The following is a 23,497-nucleotide window of genomic DNA, read 5'->3' as shown; positions in this document are numbered from 1 at the left end:
TTTATATCTACATTGTGCGTGTTGGTAAAAAGTAACAGTTAGTGTGTTTCAATAACTTCTAAATAAACTTTCTAAAGCTGAATTTCTCTGTTTTTGTTTCTACTAGTTAGTTACACTTACTTTAGTTTTTGTAGTTCTACTTGACATTTTAAACTACTTTTGATAATGTAGAATAAGTTTTTCTGCTTCACTAGTATTTAAATGTTAGGTAAAAATGTTTTTTAATGGGAATTTTCTTGTTTAACTTATTGTTTAAACAAAACTTATTCTAGTTCATTTTACTTTGTAAACTTGTTTTTCAAACACTCAATAGATATTTGTTGTTAGTTTAATAAAAAAATCAATCTGTCACTAAATAAAAAATTATGCTTAAATAAGACATTATATTAAATGAGAAGAAACATTTACTTTGCTTTGATACTAAAAATGCTCAATGATATTTATTTAAGGTCTGATTGTCAAATAAGTATTAGTTTTACTTATCAGAATGCAAATGAAACAATAAAAAACTGTTTAAAAGTTGAACAGTAATGTAAACAACAGTGATTGTTTAAAACAAACATACAATTGAAATAATCTTTCTGCTTACAAAGCTCATACTTGTTTTGTTGAACTCATTTTTTCTGTGGCTATGACAAATAACGACATGATTCCAAGGTAAAAATGGAACAGCTTGTTACCATTTTTTGTAACTCTTTTTTAAACTATGTATGAGACAACTCAAAACGACGATACTTGTTTGTTTTAAGCTATGTACTTTTTGAATCTAAAGATTAGGTGGATCACCAATTAAATACACAAGCTACTAATGACTACTAAACTCAACAACACAAATACACACACTTAATCAACTTTGTGGTGAAAAAGAATCAAAAAACAATTTCCCTCCAAACTATAAACCCATTATTTATTAAATACCTAGCTCGCTACAATTTCTCTACTGTACTTTTTTTATGCAACTGTTAAGAAAGGAACTCTAGCTAGATAACTGCTCTAATCCTTACTTTATTGCTTACTATTGTCGAATGCTTAGTGAAAAGCTTTAACTAACTTGAGTGTCTTTTTCGTGGCCTTTTTCCTTTTAACTTTCTTTTCCAAATAAAACTTATTCTTATTCATGCTTACTTTGTGGACATTTTTTAATTCAATATTTCATTTGTTTTTTAGTTTATTAAAAAAAACTGTGCCTACGTCACTGTAAAAACTATTTTTATTTTTCAATGAAAATAGTACGCTTAAACAGAAATAAAACTTTGACTTATTAACTGAAAACGTTTTAAACTGTTAATAACAAACAATGTTTAGTGTCCTTAAAAAATACTGTTCAATTACAATTAAACTACAACTGAAACATGCTTAGCAATTCAAAACTGGTGTAACACATAAATGTAAACAACATCGTTTGTTCAAAAGAAAGAGAACGCTATTAACAAGTACGCAATTTACAAAACAAAATACCTTAATAAAATGATGAACTTGTATAAATAAATCTTTTATTTTACAAAGCTTACATCTACTTACTTGATTTAAGCTTTCTAATCTTGTCAAGCATATGAAATAAACCAATTGATTAGCTGAAACATGGTACAAAGAAAAGAAGTAAAAAACTTGTTACCACTTGTTTGTTACCCTTAAGTACGCTATACATAAGAAAGCAAAATTACTGTAACTTGTTGCTTTAAGCTGTGTAGTTTTTATAAATGTAAAGAAGAAGAAAAATTGGACAAAGCAAGACAAAAACTTTTTTAGCCTTCATTTTTTTACAGCCTATTATGTGACAGTACAAGTTCCATAATAGGCAAACTACAATGTAAAACTTTGAATCAAGCAAATACTTTGTTTTATATGGTCTATAATTGAATAAGATAACAGTTACTTTGCTTCAAGTTTATATGTTATTGCTACAACAGCTATGTTCTTAACGACATCCGAGAATAAAATGTAACTTATCCTAAGCTGTGTTTTTAACTACATTAACAGTAAGTTAGAGATAACTAGTTACGAATTTCGAAAAGCAAAACATTTAGTCAATGAAATCAATGGTACAGAACATTATGATTAATCTAGGTTGAGTAAACTAGGAAATTACTATTAGCAGTAAAGCAGTTAAAACACATGTTTAACTTGGTAAACACTTCAATCGTAAACTTTAAAAAACAGTACTGTTGTTGTTTCAAAATATGTGTCAGTATCTATGTTGTTTCGACTGACTTTAAAACTTTATGAGAAGTGACAAAACAAAGTTTGAAAAAAAAACCTAGTTGCATTATTTTCCAGTTAAAAAGTTTCAAAGATAGATTGAAAGGTTATGAGTGCTGATTGTAAACAAAGCTTTATTCAAACACTAAGTTTGTCAATTTTACTTCAAAACTTTTTCATTTCGATTTTCTTACTCGATTTTATTTTGTATATAATGCTGCTTAAAAAATAAACCAACCTCTTTTTTTACGTAAAATTTTTCATCCAAAAGATATCAGCTTTTGTTTAAGTTCAAATTTAGTGCTAGTGTTCATAAGCTTTTTCGACTTATTTACTTCTTTGAATTTAATTAACTTTATTTTGTTTGAAAAATTTACAACCAAATCCATTTGTTCACTTTTATCAGCACACTTTATTCGGTTGAAATCTGCAAAGTTAAAGTTCTTAGTTTGATCAAGGTTTAAGTTTAACGAGCAAAATCGCATCAGTTATTTTTTAAACTGTATAACAGCTTGAATCAGTTGTTTGAAACACCAATTGAATGTTAAACTACTTACCTGTTAAACTAGTTTTTCATATACACTGGAAAATAAAATTTGTGTTTAAACGTAGTTTACAACTTTCAAACAAGTATCATCATAGTTACTGTACAGTACGTTTTTGAAAGGTTGTTTGGAAAACATTGTTGTAAGGTAAGTTACTAGTATGTGCAAGAACAAAGTTATCTAGTTGTCTGTTTAATAAAAGTTTTGAGTACATTGCTTATGAGTATATTGATTATGAGTAATCATAACTAGTAAAGCTAAACAAAATGAACTCTTTTATTCTTTTGAAATTACTTTTTACACATTAGTTTAAACTGTAATTAACTTGAACATACTTGATAGAACTTACGATTAACAAAACTCCATGAAATCGATATAATGAAACTTTGTTTAAGTTTGAGGTAAAAAAAAACCTTGTGCTTTGTTAAAACTTTATTACTTTAGGTGAGCGGCAAAGGAAAACTCAGTCGGGAGTGTGTTAACATGTTTTGTTTCATTTATGTTTTTCTTAATGTATTTAGAGGTGTGCTGTAAGATACAGGCTGTTATTTCTGGACTTTTCAAACTAATGCTTTAAAAAAAATTACTTTTAGAACAAGTTAGATATGGTTTCTTTCTTACTGGAACTTTTTCAACATTCGTAATAAGACAACTAAGTTTTTATAAGCATATATGTGTTAAACAAACATGCTAATGCAAAAATGCTAAGAAGTAAAAGGTACCTTGCAAAGCATAACTGCTCGACAGTCAATTCGTCACAGTCAGTAACTCTTGCAAGTATCGTTTTGGTCGCTTTATTATTCATTCATCATGTCTACCACAGCAGTAGCAGCAGTACCAGCGCCAGCCGCAGCCAGGTCCTCCAAGAGACCAAGCGCCAAGAAGGCAGAGCACCCTACTTACAGGGAAATGATTAGCTCTGCCCTTGGAGCAATGAAGGAACGAAAAGGTACATCCCGCCAGAAGATACAAAAGTTTATTGCGGACACCTACAAGCTTGACCTCACAGCTTCCAATTCTCACTTGAAGAGAGCACTTACCAGCGGCGTGACCAAAGGTGCTTTTCTCCAGACAACTGGAAAAGGCGCTTCTGGCTCGTTCAAGCTTGCTCCAATGCCAGCTGCTGGGCCCAAGAAGAGGACAAAGAAAGTAGCTAAAAAGCCAGCAGCAAAGAAGGCCGCAGCTAAAAAACCAAAAAAGAAGTGTGCTCCCAAGAAGGCTGCAAAAAAACCAGCAGCCAAAAAGCGACCTGCTAAAAAGTGCGCTCCTAAGAAGGCAGCATCTAAAAAAGCTGCAAGCAAGAAGAAGAAAGTAACCAAGAAGAAGCCGGCAGCCAAAAAAGCATCCAAGAAGAAGAGCTGCAAAAAATAAGTTGTTCTTTTACCCAAGGTCCTTTTCAGGACCACTCAAACAAAATATAACGCAACTCGAAATGCATAAAACAATGCTAAGTTGAAAATATGCAAATTAGACTACACAGCGGAATCGCTCGCGTCCGTGTCTATGCGAACAGTATATAAACTGTCTTGCAACAAACAGTTTTATCATCAAAATGGCTCGTACCAAGCAAACCGCTCGTAAGTCAACCGGAGGCAAGGCTCCAAGGAAACAGCTCGCCACCAAGGCCGCTCACAAGAGCGCACCCGCTACCGGAGGTGTGAAGAAGCCTCATCGCTACAGGCCCGGCACAGTTGCTCTGAGAGAAATCAGACGCTACCAGAAGTCAACTGAGCTTCTTTTGCGCAAGTTGCCTTTTCAGCGTCTGGTACGTGAAATAGCTCAAGACTTCAAAACTGACTTGAGGTTCCAAAGCAGTGCCGTTATGGCTTTGCAAGAAGCAAGCGAAGCGTACCTCGTTGGTTTGTTCGAAGATACTAACCTTTGCGCGATCCACGCCAAGCGTGTGACAATCATGCCCAAAGACATCCAGCTCGCCAGGAGAATGCGTGGCGAAAGAGCTTGAGCGTTAGCTAAAACCGGTCCTTTTCAGGGCCACCTTAAAACTTTGACAGTGAGAAAAACTTAACCGAACGAAAAAATGTAAGTTAAGAGACTTTTTTGAGTATGCAAATTAGTTAGTAGTAACCGTACGCGTCCGTAACAGCTTGTATATAATCTCGACGCACTGACGAAATAAGTATATTCAACAACATGTCTGGACGCGGCAAAGGAGGTAAAGGCTTGGGAAAGGGAGGTGCTAAGCGCCATCGCAAAGTGCTTCGCGATAACATCCAAGGCATCACGAAGCCGGCAATCCGCCGTTTGGCTCGCCGAGGCGGAGTTAAGCGAATCTCGGGACTGATTTACGAAGAAACGAGAGGCGTCATGAAAGTTTTCTTGGAAAATGTTATTCGCGATGCAGTAACATACACAGAGCACGCCAAGCGCAAGACCGTCACAGCACTCGACGTCGTGTACGCACTCAAGCGTCAAGGAAGAACCTTGTACGGCTTCGGTGGCTAATCGCTTTTAGCAAACCCGGTCCTTTTTAGGACCACCTAATTCAATATAAAAGTTTTACAACACTTTTGACAAGATTAAGCATTAGCTATGACATATGCAAATTAGTTTTTCGTTCGACGCGGTTAGGTATGAGTTTTATAGTGAGCTGTGCAAGCTATCATCACAATCATTCGAACAACAAAATGTCAGGACGTGGTAAAGGATCAAAACTCAAATCTAAGCCGAAGAGCAGGTCTTCCCGTGCAGGACTGCAGTTTCCAGTCGGTCGCGTGCACCGCCTGTTGCGCACCGGCAACTACAGCCAAAGAGTCGGAGCTGGTGCTCCAGTTTATCTGGCTGCCGTTCTCGAGTACTTGAGCGCAGAAGTGCTCGAGCTTGCCGGTAACGCTGCTCGTGACAACAAGAAAAGCAGGATCATTCCTCGCCATTTGCAACTAGCTATTCGCAACGACGAAGAGTTGAACAAACTTCTCGGAGGCGTCACAATTGCTCAAGGTGGTGTTCTTCCAAACATCCAGGCAGTACTATTGCCTAAGAAGACCGCTTCAAAAAAGTCAGCCTAAGTTAAAAAAAAACCAGGTCCTTTTCAGGACCACCAAAATATTTACAACAAACGAGAGAATTGTGAAGTGAGAGAAACCAGCTATCGTTCGCGTACGGAACTATGCTAATTTGCATAATTTTTCAGCATATAAACTGGCGCCGAGACAGAAGTCCACACATCATCATGACAGCAACCAAAGGCGCGAAGAAGTCAGTAGCCAAGACCGCTCCGGTCGACGGCAAGAAGAAGCGAAGGAGGAGGAACAAAGAAAGCTTTGGCATCTATGTGTACAAAGTTTTGAAGCAAGTGCACCCCGACACCGGAATTTCCAGCAAGGCAATGGGAATCATGAACTCATTTGTCAACGACATCTTCGAGCGCATTGCAGCAGAGGCTTCACGTTTGGCTCATTACAACAAGAGGTCAACTGTTAGCAGCCGCGAAATTCAAACTGCTGTCAGGCTCTTGCTCCCCGGCGAGTTGTCAAAGCACGCAGTTTCAGAAGGAACTAAAGCTGTTACCAAATACACCAGCTCAAAATAAACGCTAAACAACCGGTCCTTTTCAGGACCACCATTTGAATAGAACCAGCTGTTCATGTTTACTTAAAGTACAAGAATATAAGCTTAGTACAAATAAATTCTTATTTGTGTAAATTAAAAACTCATATACTTGAATGAACACACTTTTTTTTTGTTTCAAATACTTTATAAACTTGTAACTCGTTATATTGTAGAAAAAGCATTGCATTAGTCTAAAAACAGTAGTAGTGCTTGTAATCAAATGGTTTGTAAAAGATGTTTAACTAACTTGATTTTGTTGTCCGTAAGATTTTTCATCTGAATACTTTTTGTACAAAACACTTGTTTTTATTCATTTGCTGAAGTTCTGTTGAAACATTCAATAAATAAGTGCTTACAAAAAAGTATCATCTTTTTAAACAAAAATGTATATCACTTATAACATGCAAAAACTTAGTTGTAACTTTATTTTAAGTTGTTGTTGATTATTAGTAACACAACCGAGCTTTAACTTTTTAAACGAGTTCTTCTTATCAACTTAACTGCAATTGAAGCCATGTAACACGTTTTAAAAAGTTACGAATACATAAATGAATACAAAAATGGTTGTTCAAGACAAAAAATTACAGATGTGTTTTTCAAGTAAAATAACATATTCCTTCTTTCAAAGCTAACTTCTGTTTAGCATATTCAAGAAACATTTTCAATTCAAAACATAAACACACAAAACAAACCAGCTCATTGGTTGAAACTTGGTAAAACACAAAAAAGTAACTGCTTGTACTTTTTTAAGTAATTTATTATTCTAGTTTTCAAAGTAAAAGGTACTTGTTTTAACTAGATATGAGACAACTTACTGACCTTTAACAACTCTAGTAGTTTGTTGAAAGTTATGTTTCTACATATCTAAAGTAATCAGGACCACCAGTTGATTTAAGCAGCTACTAATGTCGAGTAAACAGTGTCAAACAAGCTTAAACTAAGCGACAAAAAAATGTACAAATTTATATCTACATTGTGCGTGTTGGTAAAAAGTAACAGTTAGTGTGTTTCAATAACTTCTAAATAAACTTTCTAAAGCTGAATTTCTCTGTTTTTGTTTCTACTAGTTAGTTACACTTACTTTAGTTTTTGTAGTTCTACTTGACATTTTAAACTACTTTTGATAATGTAGAATAAGTTTTTCTGCTTCACTAGTATTTAAATGTTAGGTAAAAATGTTTTTTAATGGGAATTTTCTTGTTTAACTTATTGTTTAAACAAAACTTATTCTAGTTCATTTTACTTTGTAAACTTGTTTTTCAAACACTCAATAGATATTTGTTGTTAGTTTAATAAAAAAATCAATCTGTCACTAAATAAAAAATTATGCTTAAATAAGACATTATATTAAATGAGAAGAAACATTTACTTTGCTTTGATACTAAAAATGCTCAATGATATTTATTTAAGGTCTGATTGTCAAATAAGTATTAGTTTTACTTATCAGAATGCAAATGAAACAATAAAAAACTGTTTAAAAGTTGAACAGTAATGTAAACAACAGTGATTGTTTAAAACAAACATACAATTGAAATAATCTTTCTGCTTACAAAGCTCATACTTGTTTTGTTGAACTCATTTTTTCTGTGGCTATGACAAATAACGACATGATTCCAAGGTAAAAATGGAACAGCTTGTTACCATTTTTTGTAACTCTTTTTTAAACTATGTATGAGACAACTCAAAACGACGATACTTGTTTGTTTTAAGCTATGTACTTTTTGAATCTAAAGATTAGGTGGATCACCAATTAAATACACAAGCTACTAATGACTACTAAACTCAACAACACAAATACACACACTTAATCAACTTTGTGGTGAAAAAGAATCAAAAAACAATTTCCCTCCAAACTATAAACCCATTATTTATTAAATACCTAGCTCGCTACAATTTCTCTACTGTACTTTTTTTATGCAACTGTTAAGAAAGGAACTCTAGCTAGATAACTGCTCTAATCCTTACTTTATTGCTTACTATTGTCGAATGCTTAGTGAAAAGCTTTAACTAACTTGAGTGTCTTTTTCGTGGCCTTTTTCCTTTTAACTTTCTTTTCCAAATAAAACTTATTCTTATTCATGCTTACTTTGTGGACATTTTTTAATTCAATATTTCATTTGTTTTTTAGTTTATTAAAAAAAACTGTGCCTACGTCACTGTAAAAACTATTTTTATTTTTCAATGAAAATAGTACGCTTAAACAGAAATAAAACTTTGACTTATTAACTGAAAACGTTTTAAACTGTTAATAACAAACAATGTTTAGTGTCCTTAAAAAATACTGTTCATTTACAATTAAACTACAACTGAAACATGCTTAACAATTCAAAACTGGTGTAACACATAAATGTAAACAACATCGTTTGTTCAAAAGAAAGAGAACGCTATTAACAAGTACGCAATTTACAAAACAAAATACCTTAATAAAATGATGAACTTGTATAAATAAATCTTTTATTTTACAAAGCTTACATCTACTTACTTGATTTAAGCTTTCTAATCTTGTCAAGCATATGAAATAAACCAATTGATTAGCTGAAACATGGTACAAAGAAAAGAAGTAAAAAACTTGTTACCACTTGTTTGTTACCCTTAAGTACGCTATACATAAGAAAGCAAAATTACTGTAACTTGTTGCTTTAAGCTGTGTAGTTTTTATAAATGTAAAGAAGAAGAAAAATTGGACAAAGCAAGACAAAAACTTTTTTAGCCTTCATTTTTTTACAGCCTATTATGTGACAGTACAAGTTCCATAATAGGCAAACTACAATGTAAAACTTTGAATCAAGCAAATACTTTGTTTTATATGGTCTATAATTGAATAAGATAACAGTTACTTTGCTTCAAGTTTATATGTTATTGCTACAACAGCTATGTTCTTAACGACATCCGAGAATAAAATGTAACTTATCCTAAGCTGTGTTTTTAACTACATTAACAGTAAGTTAGAGATAACTAGTTACGAATTTCGAAAAGCAAAACATTTAGTCAATGAAATCAATGGTACAGAACATTATGATTAATCTAGGTTGAGTAAACTAGGAAATTACTATTAGCAGTAAAGCAGTTAAAACACATGTTTAACTTGGTAAACACTTCAATCGTAAACTTTAAAAAACAGTACTGTTGTTGTTTCAAAATATGTGTCAGTATCTATGTTGTTTCGACTGACTTTAAAACTTTATGAGAAGTGACAAAACAAAGTTTGAAAAAAAAACCTAGTTGCATTATTTTCCAGTTAAAAAGTTTCAAAGATAGATTGAAAGGTTATGAGTGCTGATTGTAAACAAAGCTTTATTCAAACACTAAGTTTGTCAATTTTACTTCAAAACTTTTTCATTTCGATTTTCTTACTCGATTTTATTTTGTATATAATGCTGCTTAAAAAATAAACCAACCTCTTTTTTTACGTAAAATTTTTCATCCAAAAGATATCAGCTTTTGTTTAAGTTCAAATTTAGTGCTAGTGTTCATAAGCTTTTTCGACTTATTTACTTCTTTGAATTTAATTAACTTTATTTTGTTTGAAAAATTTACAACCAAATCCATTTGTTCACTTTTATCAGCACACTTTATTCGGTTGAAATCTGCAAAGTTAAAGTTCTTAGTTTGATCAAGGTTTAAGTTTAACGAGCAAAATCGCATCAGTTATTTTTTAAACTGTATAACAGCTTGAATCAGTTGTTTGAAACACCAATTGAATGTTAAACTACTTACCTGTTAAACTAGTTTTTCATATACACTGGAAAATAAAATTTGTGTTTAAACGTAGTTTACAACTTTCAAACAAGTATCATCATAGTTACTGTACAGTACGTTTTTGAAAGGTTGTTTGGAAAACATTGTTGTAAGGTAAGTTACTAGTATGTGCAAGAACAAAGTTATCTAGTTGTCTGTTTAATAAAAGTTTTGAGTACATTGCTTATGAGTATATTGATTATGAGTAATCATAACTAGTAAAGCTAAACAAAATGAACTCTTTTATTCTTTTGAAATTACTTTTTACACATTAGTTTAAACTGTAATTAACTTGAACATACTTGATAGAACTTACGATTAACAAAACTCCATGAAATCGATATAATGAAACTTTGTTTAAGTTTGAGGTAAAAAAAAACCTTGTGCTTTGTTAAAACTTTATTACTTTAGGTGAGCGGCAAAGGAAAACTCAGTCGGGAGTGTGTTAACATGTTTTGTTTCATTTATGTTTTTCTTAATGTATTTAGAGGTGTGCTGTAAGATACAGGCTGTTATTTCTGGACTTTTCAAACTAATGCTTTAAAAAAAATTACTTTTAGAACAAGTTAGATATGGTTTCTTTCTTACTGGAACTTTTTCAACATTCGTAATAAGACAACTAAGTTTTTATAAGCATATATGTGTTAAACAAACATGCTAATGCAAAAATGCTAAGAAGTAAAAGGTACCTTGCAAAGCATAACTGCTCGACAGTCAATTCGTCACAGTCAGTAACTCTTGCAAGTATCGTTTTGGTCGCTTTATTATTCATTCATCATGTCTACCACAGCAGTAGCAGCAGTACCAGCGCCAGCCGCAGCCAGGTCTTCCAAGAGACCAAGCGCCAAGAAGGCAGAGCACCCTACTTACAGGGAAATGATTAGCTCTGCCCTTGGAGCAATGAAGGAACGAAAAGGTACATCCCGCCAGAAGATACAAAAGTTTATTGCGGACACCTACAAGCTTGACCTCACAGCTTCCAATTCTCACTTGAAGAGAGCACTTACCAGCGGCGTGACCAAAGGTGCTTTTCTCCAGACAACTGGAAAAGGCGCTTCTGGCTCGTTCAAGCTTGCTCCAATGCCAGCTGCTGGGCCCAAGAAGAGGACAAAGAAAGTAGCTAAAAAGCCAGCAGCAAAGAAGGCCGCAGCTAAAAAACCAAAAAAGAAGTGTGCTCCCAAGAAGGCTGCAAAAAAACCAGCAGCCAAAAAGCGACCTGCTAAAAAGTGCGCTCCTAAGAAGGCAGCATCTAAAAAAGCTGCAAGCAAGAAGAAGAAAGTAACCAAGAAGAAGCCGGCAGCCAAAAAAGCATCCAAGAAGAAGAGCTGCAAAAAATAAGTTGTTCTTTTACCCAAGGTCCTTTTCAGGACCACTCAAACAAAATATAACGCAACTCGAAATGCATAAAACAATGCTAAGTTGAAAATATGCAAATTAGACTACACAGCGGAATCGCTCGCGTCCGTGTCTATGCGAACAGTATATAAACTGTCTTGCAACAAACAGTTTTATCATCAAAATGGCTCGTACCAAGCAAACCGCTCGTAAGTCAACCGGAGGCAAGGCTCCAAGGAAACAGCTCGCCACCAAGGCCGCTCGCAAGAGCGCACCCGCTACCGGAGGTGTGAAGAAGCCTCATCGCTACAGGCCCGGCACAGTTGCTCTGAGAGAAATCAGACGCTACCAGAAGTCAACTGAGCTTCTTTTGCGCAAGTTGCCTTTTCAGCGTCTGGTACGTGAAATAGCTCAAGACTTCAAAACTGACTTGAGGTTCCAAAGCAGTGCCGTTATGGCTTTGCAAGAAGCAAGCGAAGCGTACCTCGTTGGTTTGTTCGAAGATACTAACCTTTGCGCGATCCACGCCAAGCGTGTGACAATCATGCCCAAAGACATCCAGCTCGCCAGGAGAATGCGTGGCGAAAGAGCTTGAGCGTTAGCTAAAACCGGTCCTTTTCAGGGCCACCTTAAAACTTTGACAGTGAGAAAAACTTAACCGAACGAAAAAATGTAAGTTAAGAGACTTTTTTGAGTATGCAAATTAGTTAGTAGTAACCGTACGCGTCCGTAACAGCTTGTATATAATCTCGACGCACTGACGAAATAAGTATATTCAACAACATGTCTGGACGCGGCAAAGGAGGTAAAGGCTTGGGAAAGGGAGGTGCTAAGCGCCATCGCAAAGTGCTTCGCGATAACATCCAAGGCATCACGAAGCCGGCAATCCGCCGTTTGGCTCGCCGAGGCGGAGTTAAGCGAATCTCGGGACTGATTTACGAAGAAACGAGAGGCGTCATGAAAGTTTTCTTGGAAAATGTTATTCGCGATGCAGTAACATACACAGAGCACGCCAAGCGCAAGACCGTCACAGCACTCGACGTCGTGTACGCACTCAAGCGTCAAGGAAGAACCTTGTACGGCTTCGGTGGCTAATCGCTTTTAGCAAACCCGGTCCTTTTTAGGACCACCTAATTCAATATAAAAGTTTTACAACACTTTTGACAAGATTAAGCATTAGCTATGACATATGCAAATTAGTTTTTCGTTCGACGCGGTTAGGTATGAGTTTTATAGTGAGCTGTGCAAGCTATCATCACAATCATTCGAACAACAAAATGTCAGGACGTGGTAAAGGATCAAAACTCAAATCTAAGCCGAAGAGCAGGTCTTCCCGTGCAGGACTGCAGTTTCCAGTCGGTCGCGTGCACCGCCTGTTGCGCACCGGCAACTACAGCCAAAGAGTCGGAGCTGGTGCTCCAGTTTATCTGGCTGCCGTTCTCGAGTACTTGAGCGCAGAAGTGCTCGAGCTTGCCGGTAACGCTGCTCGTGACAACAAGAAAAGCAGGATCATTCCTCGCCATTTGCAACTAGCTATTCGCAACGACGAAGAGTTGAACAAACTTCTCGGAGGCGTCACAATTGCTCAAGGTGGTGTTCTTCCAAACATCCAGGCAGTACTATTGCCTAAGAAGACCGCTTCAAAAAAGTCAGCCTAAGTTAAAAAAAAACCAGGTCCTTTTCAGGACCACCAAAATATTTACAACAAACGAGAGAATTGTGAAGTGAGAGAAACCAGCTATCGTTCGCGTACGGAACTATGCTAATTTGCATAATTTTTCAGCATATAAACTGGCGCCGAGACAGAAGTCCACACATCATCATGACAGCAACCAAAGGCGCGAAGAAGTCAGTAGCCAAGACCGCTCCGGTCGACGGCAAGAAGAAGCGAAGGAGGAGGAACAAAGAAAGCTTTGGCATCTATGTGTACAAAGTTTTGAAGCAAGTGCACCCCGACACCGGAATTTCCAGCAAGGCAATGGGAATCATGAACTCATTTGTCAACGACATCTTCGAGCGCATTGCAGCAGAGGCTTCACGTTTGGCTCATTACAACAAGAGGTCAACTGTTAGCAGCCGCGAAATTCAAACTGCTGTCAGGCTCTTGCTCCCCGGCGAGTTGTCAAAGCACGCAGTTTCAGAAGGAACTAAAGCTGTTACCAAATACACCAGCTCAAAATAAACGCTAAACAACCGGTCCTTTTCAGGACCACCATTTGAATAGAACCAGCTGTTCATGTTTACTTAAAGTACAAGAATATAAGCTTAGTACAAATAAATTCTTATTTGTGTAAATTAAAAACTCATATACTTGAATGAACACACTTTTTTTTTGTTTCAAATACTTTATAAACTTGTAACTCGTTATATTGTAGAAAAAGCATTGCATTAGTCTAAAAACAGTAGTAGTGCTTGTAATCAAATGGTTTGTAAAAGATGTTTAACTAACTTGATTTTGTTGTCCGTAAGATTTTTCATCTGAATACTTTTTGTACAAAACACTTGTTTTTATTCATTTGCTGAAGTTCTGTTGAAACATTCAATAAATAAGTGCTTACAAAAAAGTATCATCTTTTTAAACAAAAATGTATATCACTTATAACATGCAAAAACTTAGTTGTAACTTTATTTTAAGTTGTTGTTGATTATTAGTAACACAACCGAGCTTTAACTTTTTAAACGAGTTCTTCTTATCAACTTAACTGCAATTGAAGCCATGTAACACGTTTTAAAAAGTTACGAATACATAAATGAATACAAAAATGGTTGTTCAAGACAAAAAATTACAGATGTGTTTTTCAAGTAAAATAACATATTCCTTCTTTCAAAGCTAACTTCTGTTTAGCATATTCAAGAAACATTTTCAATTCAAAACATAAACACACAAAACAAACCAGCTCATTGGTTGAAACTTGGTAAAACACAAAAAAGTAACTGCTTGTACTTTTTTAAGTAATTTATTATTCTAGTTTTCAAAGTAAAAGGTACTTGTTTTAACTAGATATGAGACAACTTACTGACCTTTAACAACTCTAGTAGTTTGTTGAAAGTTATGTTTCTACATATCTAAAGTAATCAGGACCACCAGTTGATTTAAGCAGCTACTAATGTCGAGTAAACAGTGTCAAACAAGCTTAAACTAAGCGACAAAAAAATGTACAAATTTATATCTACATTGTGCGTGTTGGTAAAAAGTAACAGTTAGTGTGTTTCAATAACTTCTAAATAAACTTTCTAAAGCTGAATTTCTCTGTTTTTGTTTCTACTAGTTAGTTACACTTACTTTAGTTTTTGTAGTTCTACTTGACATTTTAAACTACTTTTGATAATGTAGAATAAGTTTTTCTGCTTCACTAGTATTTAAATGTTAGGTAAAAATGTTTTTTAATGGGAATTTTCTTGTTTAACTTATTGTTTAAACAAAACTTATTCTAGTTCATTTTACTTTGTAAACTTGTTTTTCAAACACTCAATAGATATTTGTTGTTAGTTTAATAAAAAAATCAATCTGTCACTAAATAAAAAATTATGCTTAAATAAGACATTATATTAAATGAGAAGAAACATTTACTTTGCTTTGATACTAAAAATGCTCAATGATATTTATTTAAGGTCTGATTGTCAAATAAGTATTAGTTTTACTTATCAGAATGCAAATGAAACAATAAAAAACTGTTTAAAAGTTGAACAGTAATGTAAACAACAGTGATTGTTTAAAACAAACATACAATTGAAATAATCTTTCTGCTTACAAAGCTCATACTTGTTTTGTTGAACTCATTTTTTCTGTGGCTATGACAAATAACGACATGATTCCAAGGTAAAAATGGAACAGCTTGTTACCATTTTTTGTAACTCTTTTTTAAACTATGTATGAGACAACTCAAAACGACGATACTTGTTTGTTTTAAGCTATGTACTTTTTGAATCTAAAGATTAGGTGGATCACCAATTAAATACACAAGCTACTAATGACTACTAAACTCAACAACACAAATACACACACTTAATCAACTTTGTGGTGAAAAAGAATCAAAAAACAATTTCCCTCCAAACTATAAACCCATTATTTATTAAATACCTAGCTCGCTACAATTTCTCTACTGTACTTTTTTTATGCAACTGTTAAGAAAGGAACTCTAGCTAGATAACTGCTCTAATCCTTACTTTATTGCTTACTATTGTCGAATGCTTAGTGAAAAGCTTTAACTAACTTGAGTGTCTTTTTCGTGGCCTTTTTCCTTTTAACTTTCTTTTCCAAATAAAACTTATTCTTATTCATGCTTACTTTGTGGACATTTTTTAATTCAATATTTCATTTGTTTTTTAGTTTATTAAAAAAAACTGTGCCTACGTCACTGTAAAAACTATTTTTATTTTTCAATGAAAATAGTACGCTTAAACAGAAATAAAACTTTGACTTATTAACTGAAAACGTTTTAAACTGTTAATAACAAACAATGTTTAGTGTCCTTAAAAAATACTGTTCAATTACAATTAAACTACAACTGAAACATGCTTAACAATTCAAAACTGGTGTAACACATAAATGTAAACAACATCGTTTGTTCAAAAGAAAGAGAACGCTATTAACAAGTACGCAATTTACAAAACAAAATACCTTAATAAAATGATGAACTTGTATAAATAAATCTTTTATTTTACAAAGCTTACATCTACTTACTTGATTTAAGCTTTCTAATCTTGTCAAGCATATGAAATAAACCAATTGATTAGCTGAAACATGGTACAAAGAAAAGAAGTAAAAAACTTGTTACCACTTGTTTGTTACCCTTAAGTACGCTATACATAAGAAAGCAAAATTACTGTAACTTGTTGCTTTAAGCTGTGTAGTTTTTATAAATGTAAAGAAGAAGAAAAATTGGACAAAGCAAGACAAAAACTTTTTTAGCCTTCATTTTTTTACAGCCTATTATGTGACAGTACAAGTTCCATAATAGGCAAACTACAATGTAAAACTTTGAATCAAGCAAATACTTTGTTTTATATGGTCTATAATTGAATAAGATAACAGTTACTTTGCTTCAAGTTTATATGTTATTGCTACAACAGCTATGTTCTTAACGACATCCGAGAATAAAATGTAACTTATCCTAAGCTGTGTTTTTAACTACATTAACAGTAAGTTAGAGATAACTAGTTACGAATTTCGAAAAGCAAAACATTTAGTCAATGAAATCAATGGTACAGAACATTATGATTAATCTAGGTTGAGTAAACTAGGAAATTACTATTAGCAGTAAAGCAGTTAAAACACATGTTTAACTTGGTAAACACTTCAATCGTAAACTTTAAAAAACAGTACTGTTGTTGTTTCAAAATATGTGTCAGTATCTATGTTGTTTCGACTGACTTTAAAACTTTATGAGAAGTGACAAAACAAAGTTTGAAAAAAAAACCTAGTTGCATTATTTTCCAGTTAAAAAGTTTCAAAGATAGATTGAAAGGTTATGAGTGCTGATTGTAAACAAAGCTTTATTCAAACACTAAGTTTGTCAATTTTACTTCAAAACTTTTTCATTTCGATTTTCTTACTCGATTTTATTTTGTATATAATGCTGCTTAAAAAATAAACCAACCTCTTTTTTTACGTAAAATTTTTCATCCAAAAGATATCAGCTTTTGTTTAAGTTCAAATTTAGTGCTAGTGTTCATAAGCTTTTTCGACTTATTTACTTCTTTGAATTTAATTAACTTTATTTTGTTTGAAAAATTTACAACCAAATCCATTTGTTCACTTTTATCAGCACACTTTATTCGGTTGAAATCTGCAAAGTTAAAGTTCTTAGTTTGATCAAGGTTTAAGTTTAACGAGCAAAATCGCATCAGTTATTTTTTAAACTGTATAACAGCTTGAATCAGTTGTTTGAAACACCAATTGAATGTTAAACTACTTACCTGTTAAACTAGTTTTTCATATACACTGGAAAATAAAATTTGTGTTTAAACGTAGTTTACAACTTTCAAACAAGTATCATCATAGTTACTGTACAGTACGTTTTTGAAAGGTTGTTTGGAAAACATTGTTGTAAGGTAAGTTACTAGTATGTGCAAGAACAAAGTTATCTAGTTGTCTGTTTAATAAAAGTTTTGAGTACATTGCTTATGAGTATATTGATTATGAGTAATCATAACTAGTAAAGCTAAACAAAATGAACTCTTTTATTCTTTTGAAATTACTTTTTACACATTAGTTTAAACTGTAATTAACTTGAACATACTTGATAGAACTTACGATTAACAAAACTCCATGAAATCGATATAATGAAACTTTGTTTAAGTTTGAGGTAAAAAAAAACCTTGTGCTTTGTTAAAACTTTATTACTTTAGGTGAGCGGCAAAGGAAAACTCAGTCGGGAGTGTGTTAACATGTTTTGTTTCATTTATGTTTTTCTTAATGTATTTAGAGGTGTGCTGTAAGATACAGGCTGTTATTTCTGGACTTTTCAAACTAATGCTTTAAAAAAAATTACTTTTAGAACAAGTTAGATATGGTTTCTTTCTTACTGGAACTTTTTCAACATTCGTAATAAGACAACTAAGTTTTTATAAGCATATATGTGTTAAACAAACATGCTAATGCAAAAATGCTAAGAAGTAAAAGGTACCTTGCAAAGCATAACTGCTCGACAGTCAATTCGTCACAGTCAGTAACTCTTGCAAGTATCGTTTTGGTCGCTTTATTATTCATTCATCATGTCTACCACAGCAGTAGCAGCAGTACCAGCGCCAGCCGCAGCCAGGTCTTCCAAGAGACCAAGCGCCAAGAAGGCAGAGCACCCTACTTACAGGGAAATGATTAGCTCTGCCCTTGGAGCAATGAAGGAACGAAAAGGTACATCCCGCCAGAAGATACAAAAGTTTATTGCGGACACCTACAAGCTTGACCTCACAGCTTCCAATTCTCACTTGAAGAGAGCACTTACCAGCGGCGTGACCAAAGGTGCTTTTCTCCAGACAACTGGAAAAGGCGCTTCTGGCTCGTTCAAGCTTGCTCCAATGCCAGCTGCTGGGCCCAAGAAGAGGACAAAGAAAGTAGCTAAAAAGCCAGCAGCAAAGAAGGCCGCAGCTAAAAAACCAAAAAAGAAGTGTGCTCCCAAGAAGGCTGCAAAAAAACCAGCAGCCAAAAAGCGACCTGCTAAAAAGTGCGCTCCTAAGAAGGCAGCATCTAAAAAAGCTGCAAGCAAGAAGAAGAAAGTAACCAAGAAGAAGCCGGCAGCCAAAAAAGCATCCAAGAAGAAGAGCTGCAAAAAATAAGTTGTTCTTTTACCCAAGGTCCTTTTCAGGACCACTCAAACAAAATATAACGCAACTCGAAATGCATAAAACAATGCTAAGTTGAAAATATGCAAATTAGACTACACAGCGGAATCGCTCGCGTCCGTGTCTATGCGAACAGTATATAAACTGTCTTGCAACAAACAGTTTTATCATCAAAATGGCTCGTACCAAGCAAACCGCTCGTAAGTCAACCGGAGGCAAGGCTCCAAGGAAACAGCTCGCCACCAAGGCCGCTCGCAAGAGCGCACCCGCTACCGGAGGTGTGAAGAAGCCTCATCGCTACAGGCCCGGCACAGTTGCTCTGAGAGAAATCAGACGCTACCAGAAGTCAACTGAGCTTCTTTTGCGCAAGTTGCCTTTTCAGCGTCTGGTACGTGAAATAGCTCAAGACTTCAAAACTGACTTGAGGTTCCAAAGCAGTGCCGTTATGGCTTTGCAAGAAGCAAGCGAAGCGTACCTCGTTGGTTTGTTCGAAGATACTAACCTTTGCGCGATCCACGCCAAGCGTGTGACAATCATGCCCAAAGACATCCAGCTCGCCAGGAGAATGCGTGGCGAAAGAGCTTGAGCGTTAGCTAAAACCGGTCCTTTTCAGGGCCACCTTAAAACTTTGACAGTGAGAAAAACTTAACCGAACGAAAAAATGTAAGTTAAGAGACTTTTTTGAGTATGCAAATTAGTTAGTAGTAACCGTACGCGTCCGTAACAGCTTGTATATAATCTCGACGCACTGACGAAATAAGTATATTCAACAACATGTCTGGACGCGGCAAAGGAGGTAAAGGCTTGGGAAAGGGAGGTGCTAAGCGCCATCGCAAAGTGCTTCGCGATAACATCCAAGGCATCACGAAGCCGGCAATCCGCCGTTTGGCTCGCCGAGGCGGAGTTAAGCGAATCTCGGGACTGATTTACGAAGAAACGAGAGGCGTCATGAAAGTTTTCTTGGAAAATGTTATTCGCGATGCAGTAACATACACAGAGCACGCCAAGCGCAAGACCGTCACAGCACTCGACGTCGTGTACGCACTCAAGCGTCAAGGAAGAACCTTGTACGGCTTCGGTGGCTAATCGCTTTTAGCAAACCCGGTCCTTTTTAGGACCACCTAATTCAATATAAAAGTTTTACAACACTTTTGACAAGATTAAGCATTAGCTATGACATATGCAAATTAGTTTTTCGTTCGACGCGGTTAGGTATGAGTTTTATAGTGAGCTGTGCAAGCTATCATCACAATCATTCGAACAACAAAATGTCAGGACGTGGTAAAGGATCAAAACTCAAATCTAAGCCGAAGAGCAGGTCTTCCCGTGCAGGACTGCAGTTTCCAGTCGGTCGCGTGCACCGCCTGTTGCGCACCGGCAACTACAGCCAAAGAGTCGGAGCTGGTGCTCCAGTTTATCTGGCTGCCGTTCTCGAGTACTTGAGCGCAGAAGTGCTCGAGCTTGCCGGTAACGCTGCTCGTGACAACAAGAAAAGCAGGATCATTCCTCGCCATTTGCAACTAGCTATTCGCAACGACGAAGAGTTGAACAAACTTCTCGGAGGCGTCACAATTGCTCAAGGTGGTGTTCTTCCAAACATCCAGGCAGTACTATTGCCTAAGAAGACCGCTTCAAAAAAGTCAGCCTAAGTTAAAAAAAAACCAGGTCCTTTTCAGGACCACCAAAATATTTACAACAAACGAGAGAATTGTGAAGTGAGAGAAACCAGCTATCGTTCGCGTACGGAACTATGCTAATTTGCATAATTTTTCAGCATATAAACTGGCGCCGAGACAGAAGTCCACACATCATCATGACAGCAACCAAAGGCGCGAAGAAGTCAGTAGCCAAGACCGCTCCGGTCGACGGCAAGAAGAAGCGAAGGAGGAGGAACAAAGAAAGCTTTGGCATCTATGTGTACAAAGTTTTGAAGCAAGTGCACCCCGACACCGGAATTTCCAGCAAGGCGATGGGAATCATGAACTCATTTGTCAACGACATCTTCGAGCGCATTGCAGCAGAGGCTTCACGTTTGGCTCATTACAACAAGAGGTCAACTGTTAGCAGCCGCGAAATTCAAACTGCTGTCAGGCTCTTGCTCCCCGGCGAGTTGTCAAAGCACGCAGTTTCAGAAGGAACTAAAGCTGTTACCAAATACACCAGCTCAAAATAAACGCTAAACAACCGGTCCTTTTCAGGACCACCATTTGAATAGAACCAGCTGTTCATGTTTACTTAAAGTACAAGAATATAAGCTTAGTACAAATAAATTCTTATTTGTGTAAATTAAAAACTCATATACTTGAATGAACACACTTTTTTTTTGTTTCAAATACTTTATAAACTTGTAACTCGTTATATTGTAGAAAAAGCATTGCATTAGTCTAAAAACAGTAGTAGTGCTTGTAATCAAATGGTTTGTAAAAGATGTTTAACTAACTTGATTTTGTTGTCCGTAAGATTTTTCATCTGAATACTTTTTGTACAAAACACTTGTTTTTATTCATTTGCTGAAGTTCTGTTGAAACATTCAATAAATAAGTGCTTACAAAAAAGTATCATCTTTTTAAACAAAAATGTATATCACTTATAACATGCAAAAACTTAGTTGTAACTTTATTTTAAGTTGTTGTTGATTATTAGTAACACAACCGAGCTTTAACTTTTTTAACGAGTTCTTCTTATCAACTTAACTGCAATTGAAGCCATGTAACACGTTTTAAAAAGTTACGAATACATAAATGAATACAAAAATGGTTGTTCAAGACAAAAAATTACAGATGTGTTTTTCAAGTAAAATAACATATTCCTTCTTTCAAAGCTAACTTCTGTTTAGCATATTCAAGAAACATTTTCAATTCAAAACATAAACACACAAAACAAACCAGCTCATTGGTTGAAACTTGGTAAAACACAAAAAAGTAACTGCTTGTACTTTTTTAAGTAATTTATTATTCTAGTTTTCAAAGTAAAAGGTACTTGTTTTAACTAGATATGAGACAACTTACTGACCTTTAACAACTCTAGTAGTTTGTTGAAAGTTATGTTTCTACATATCTAAAGTAATCAGGACCACCAGTTGATTTAAGCAGCTACTAATGTCGAGTAAACAGTGTCAAACAAGCTTAAACTAAGCGACAAAAAAATGTACAAATTTATATCTACATTGTGCGTGTTGGTAAAAAGTAACAGTTAGTGTGTTTCAATAACTTCTAAATAAACTTTCTAAAGCTGAATTTCTCTGTTTTTGTTTCTACTAGTTAGTTACACTTACTTTAGTTTTTGTAGTTCTACTTGACATTTTAAACTACTTTTGATAATGTAGAATAAGTTTTTCTGCTTCACTAGTATTTAAATGTTAGGTAAAAATGTTTTTTAATGGGAATTTTCTTGTTTAACTTATTGTTTAAACAAAACTTATTCTAGTTCATTTTACTTTGTAAACTTGTTTTTCAAACACTCAATAGATATTTGTTGTTAGTTTAATAAAAAAATCAATCTGTCACTAAATAAAAAATTATGCTTAAATAAGACATTATATTAAATGAGAAGAAACATTTACTTTGCTTTGATACTAAAAATGCTCAATGATATTTATTTAAGGTCTGATTGTCAAATAAGTATTAGTTTTACTTATCAGAATGCAAATGAAACAATAAAAAACTGTTTAAAAGTTGAACAGTAATGTAAACAACAGTGATTGTTTAAAACAAACATACAATTGAAATAATCTTTCTGCTTACAAAGCTCATACTTGTTTTGTTGAACTCATTTTTTCTGTGGCTATGACAAATAACGACATGATTCCAAGGTAAAAATGGAACAGCTTGTTACCATTTTTTGTAACTCTTTTTTAAACTATGTATGAGACAACTCAAAACGACGATACTTGTTTGTTTTAAGCTATGTACTTTTTGAATCTAAAGATTAGGTGGATCACCAATTAAATACACAAGCTACTAATGACTACTAAACTCAACAACACAAATACACACACTTAATCAACTTTGTGGTGAAAAAGAATCAAAAAACAATTTCCCTCCAAACTATAAACCCATTATTTATTAAATACCTAGCTCGCTACAATTTCTCTACTGTACTTTTTTTATGCAACTGTTAAGAAAGGAACTCTAGCTAGATAACTGCTCTAATCCTTACTTTATTGCTTACTATTGTCGAATGCTTAGTGAAAAGCTTTAACTAACTTGAGTGTCTTTTTCGTGGCCTTTTTCCTTTTAACTTTCTTTTCCAAATAAAACTTATTCTTATTCATGCTTACTTTGTGGACATTTTTTAATTCAATATTTCATTTGTTTTTTAGTTTATTAAAAAAAACTGTGCCTACGTCACTGTAAAAACTATTTTTATTTTTCAATGAAAATAGTACGCTTAAACAGAAATAAAACTTTGACTTATTAACTGAAAACGTTTTAAACTGTTAATAACAAACAATGTTTAGTGTCCTTAAAAAATACTGTTCAATTACAATTAAACTACAACTGAAACATGCTTAACAATTCAAAACTGGTGTAACACATAAATGTAAACAACATCGTTTGTTCAAAAGAAAGAGAACGCTATTAACAAGTACGCAATTTACAAAACAAAATACCTTAATAAAATGATGAACTTGTATAAATAAATCTTTTATTTTACAAAGCTTACATCTACTTACTTGATTTAAGCTTTCTAATCTTGTCAAGCATATGAAATAAACCAATTGATTAGCTGAAACATGGTACAAAGAAAAGAAGTAAAAAACTTGTTACCACTTGTTTGTTACCCTTAAGTACGCTATACATAAGAAAGCAAAATTACTGTAACTT

At 34.5% G+C, this 23,497-nt stretch overlaps 15 protein-coding genes across 15 annotated transcripts; all 15 read left to right on the top strand.

The window, feature by feature from the left end:
- Nucleotides 1-3,554: 3,554 nt before the first annotated feature.
- Nucleotides 3,555-4,115, top strand: LOC145846152 (histone H1-III-like). Its single transcript, XM_082953068.1, has one exon. The coding sequence runs from the start codon at nt 3,555-3,557 to the stop codon at nt 4,113-4,115; it is 561 nt and encodes a 186-aa protein (XP_082809194.1).
- A 181-nt stretch (nt 4,116-4,296) lies between these two features.
- LOC145846151 (histone H3-like) lies at nt 4,297-4,707 on the top strand. Its single transcript, XM_082953067.1, has one exon. It carries the CDS (start codon nt 4,297-4,299, stop codon nt 4,705-4,707), a length of 411 nt encoding a protein of 136 aa, XP_082809193.1.
- A 188-nt stretch (nt 4,708-4,895) lies between these two features.
- On the top strand, nt 4,896-5,207 carry LOC145846109 (histone H4-like). The gene has a single exon (XM_082953024.1). It carries the CDS (start codon nt 4,896-4,898, stop codon nt 5,205-5,207), a length of 312 nt encoding a protein of 103 aa, XP_082809150.1.
- A 182-nt stretch (nt 5,208-5,389) lies between these two features.
- LOC145846121 (histone H2A) lies at nt 5,390-5,770 on the top strand. The gene has a single exon (XM_082953037.1). The coding sequence runs from the start codon at nt 5,390-5,392 to the stop codon at nt 5,768-5,770; it is 381 nt and encodes a 126-aa protein (XP_082809163.1).
- A 164-nt stretch (nt 5,771-5,934) lies between these two features.
- Nucleotides 5,935-6,294, top strand: LOC145846150 (histone H2B 1/2-like). Its single transcript, XM_082953066.1, has one exon. The coding sequence runs from the start codon at nt 5,935-5,937 to the stop codon at nt 6,292-6,294; it is 360 nt and encodes a 119-aa protein (XP_082809192.1).
- Nucleotides 6,295-10,829: 4,535 nt separating this feature from the next.
- On the top strand, nt 10,830-11,390 carry LOC145846149 (histone H1-III-like). Its single transcript, XM_082953065.1, has one exon. The coding sequence runs from the start codon at nt 10,830-10,832 to the stop codon at nt 11,388-11,390; it is 561 nt and encodes a 186-aa protein (XP_082809191.1).
- Nucleotides 11,391-11,571: 181 nt separating this feature from the next.
- Nucleotides 11,572-11,982, top strand: LOC145846128 (histone H3). Its single transcript, XM_082953044.1, has one exon. The coding sequence runs from the start codon at nt 11,572-11,574 to the stop codon at nt 11,980-11,982; it is 411 nt and encodes a 136-aa protein (XP_082809170.1).
- Nucleotides 11,983-12,170: 188 nt separating this feature from the next.
- Nucleotides 12,171-12,482, top strand: LOC145846108 (histone H4-like). The gene has a single exon (XM_082953023.1). It carries the CDS (start codon nt 12,171-12,173, stop codon nt 12,480-12,482), a length of 312 nt encoding a protein of 103 aa, XP_082809149.1.
- A 182-nt stretch (nt 12,483-12,664) lies between these two features.
- Nucleotides 12,665-13,045, top strand: LOC145846117 (histone H2A). The gene has a single exon (XM_082953032.1). It carries the CDS (start codon nt 12,665-12,667, stop codon nt 13,043-13,045), a length of 381 nt encoding a protein of 126 aa, XP_082809158.1.
- Nucleotides 13,046-13,209: 164 nt separating this feature from the next.
- LOC145846148 (histone H2B 1/2-like) lies at nt 13,210-13,569 on the top strand. Its single transcript, XM_082953063.1, has one exon. The coding sequence runs from the start codon at nt 13,210-13,212 to the stop codon at nt 13,567-13,569; it is 360 nt and encodes a 119-aa protein (XP_082809189.1).
- A 4,535-nt stretch (nt 13,570-18,104) lies between these two features.
- LOC145846147 (histone H1-III-like) lies at nt 18,105-18,665 on the top strand. Its single transcript, XM_082953062.1, has one exon. The coding sequence runs from the start codon at nt 18,105-18,107 to the stop codon at nt 18,663-18,665; it is 561 nt and encodes a 186-aa protein (XP_082809188.1).
- A 181-nt stretch (nt 18,666-18,846) lies between these two features.
- On the top strand, nt 18,847-19,257 carry LOC145846129 (histone H3). Its single transcript, XM_082953045.1, has one exon. The coding sequence runs from the start codon at nt 18,847-18,849 to the stop codon at nt 19,255-19,257; it is 411 nt and encodes a 136-aa protein (XP_082809171.1).
- A 188-nt stretch (nt 19,258-19,445) lies between these two features.
- On the top strand, nt 19,446-19,757 carry LOC145846110 (histone H4-like). The gene has a single exon (XM_082953025.1). It carries the CDS (start codon nt 19,446-19,448, stop codon nt 19,755-19,757), a length of 312 nt encoding a protein of 103 aa, XP_082809151.1.
- Nucleotides 19,758-19,939: 182 nt separating this feature from the next.
- Nucleotides 19,940-20,320, top strand: LOC145846105 (histone H2A). Its single transcript, XM_082953020.1, has one exon. It carries the CDS (start codon nt 19,940-19,942, stop codon nt 20,318-20,320), a length of 381 nt encoding a protein of 126 aa, XP_082809146.1.
- A 164-nt stretch (nt 20,321-20,484) lies between these two features.
- On the top strand, nt 20,485-20,844 carry LOC145846146 (histone H2B 1/2-like). The gene has a single exon (XM_082953061.1). It carries the CDS (start codon nt 20,485-20,487, stop codon nt 20,842-20,844), a length of 360 nt encoding a protein of 119 aa, XP_082809187.1.
- Nucleotides 20,845-23,497: the final 2,653 nt, after the last annotated feature.

Source organism: Thalia democratica, unplaced genomic scaffold, assembly GCF_965202585.1.
Source record: "Thalia democratica unplaced genomic scaffold, ktThaDemo2.hap1.1 HAP1_SCAFFOLD_294, whole genome shotgun sequence".
Taxonomy (NCBI): domain Eukaryota; kingdom Metazoa; phylum Chordata; class Thaliacea; order Salpida; family Salpidae; genus Thalia; species Thalia democratica.
This window is presented reverse-complemented; position numbering and strand designations above follow the sequence as displayed.

Coding starts and splice junctions, on each gene's coding strand:
- LOC145846152 (XM_082953068.1), top strand. CDS start 3,555: ATGTCTACCACAGCAGTAGCAGCAGTACCAGCGCCAGCCGCAGCCAGG.
- LOC145846151 (XM_082953067.1), top strand. CDS start 4,297: ATGGCTCGTACCAAGCAAACCGCTCGTAAGTCAACCGGAGGCAAGGCT.
- LOC145846109 (XM_082953024.1), top strand. CDS start 4,896: ATGTCTGGACGCGGCAAAGGAGGTAAAGGCTTGGGAAAGGGAGGTGCT.
- LOC145846121 (XM_082953037.1), top strand. CDS start 5,390: ATGTCAGGACGTGGTAAAGGATCAAAACTCAAATCTAAGCCGAAGAGC.
- LOC145846150 (XM_082953066.1), top strand. CDS start 5,935: ATGACAGCAACCAAAGGCGCGAAGAAGTCAGTAGCCAAGACCGCTCCG.
- LOC145846149 (XM_082953065.1), top strand. CDS start 10,830: ATGTCTACCACAGCAGTAGCAGCAGTACCAGCGCCAGCCGCAGCCAGG.
- LOC145846128 (XM_082953044.1), top strand. CDS start 11,572: ATGGCTCGTACCAAGCAAACCGCTCGTAAGTCAACCGGAGGCAAGGCT.
- LOC145846108 (XM_082953023.1), top strand. CDS start 12,171: ATGTCTGGACGCGGCAAAGGAGGTAAAGGCTTGGGAAAGGGAGGTGCT.
- LOC145846117 (XM_082953032.1), top strand. CDS start 12,665: ATGTCAGGACGTGGTAAAGGATCAAAACTCAAATCTAAGCCGAAGAGC.
- LOC145846148 (XM_082953063.1), top strand. CDS start 13,210: ATGACAGCAACCAAAGGCGCGAAGAAGTCAGTAGCCAAGACCGCTCCG.
- LOC145846147 (XM_082953062.1), top strand. CDS start 18,105: ATGTCTACCACAGCAGTAGCAGCAGTACCAGCGCCAGCCGCAGCCAGG.
- LOC145846129 (XM_082953045.1), top strand. CDS start 18,847: ATGGCTCGTACCAAGCAAACCGCTCGTAAGTCAACCGGAGGCAAGGCT.
- LOC145846110 (XM_082953025.1), top strand. CDS start 19,446: ATGTCTGGACGCGGCAAAGGAGGTAAAGGCTTGGGAAAGGGAGGTGCT.
- LOC145846105 (XM_082953020.1), top strand. CDS start 19,940: ATGTCAGGACGTGGTAAAGGATCAAAACTCAAATCTAAGCCGAAGAGC.
- LOC145846146 (XM_082953061.1), top strand. CDS start 20,485: ATGACAGCAACCAAAGGCGCGAAGAAGTCAGTAGCCAAGACCGCTCCG.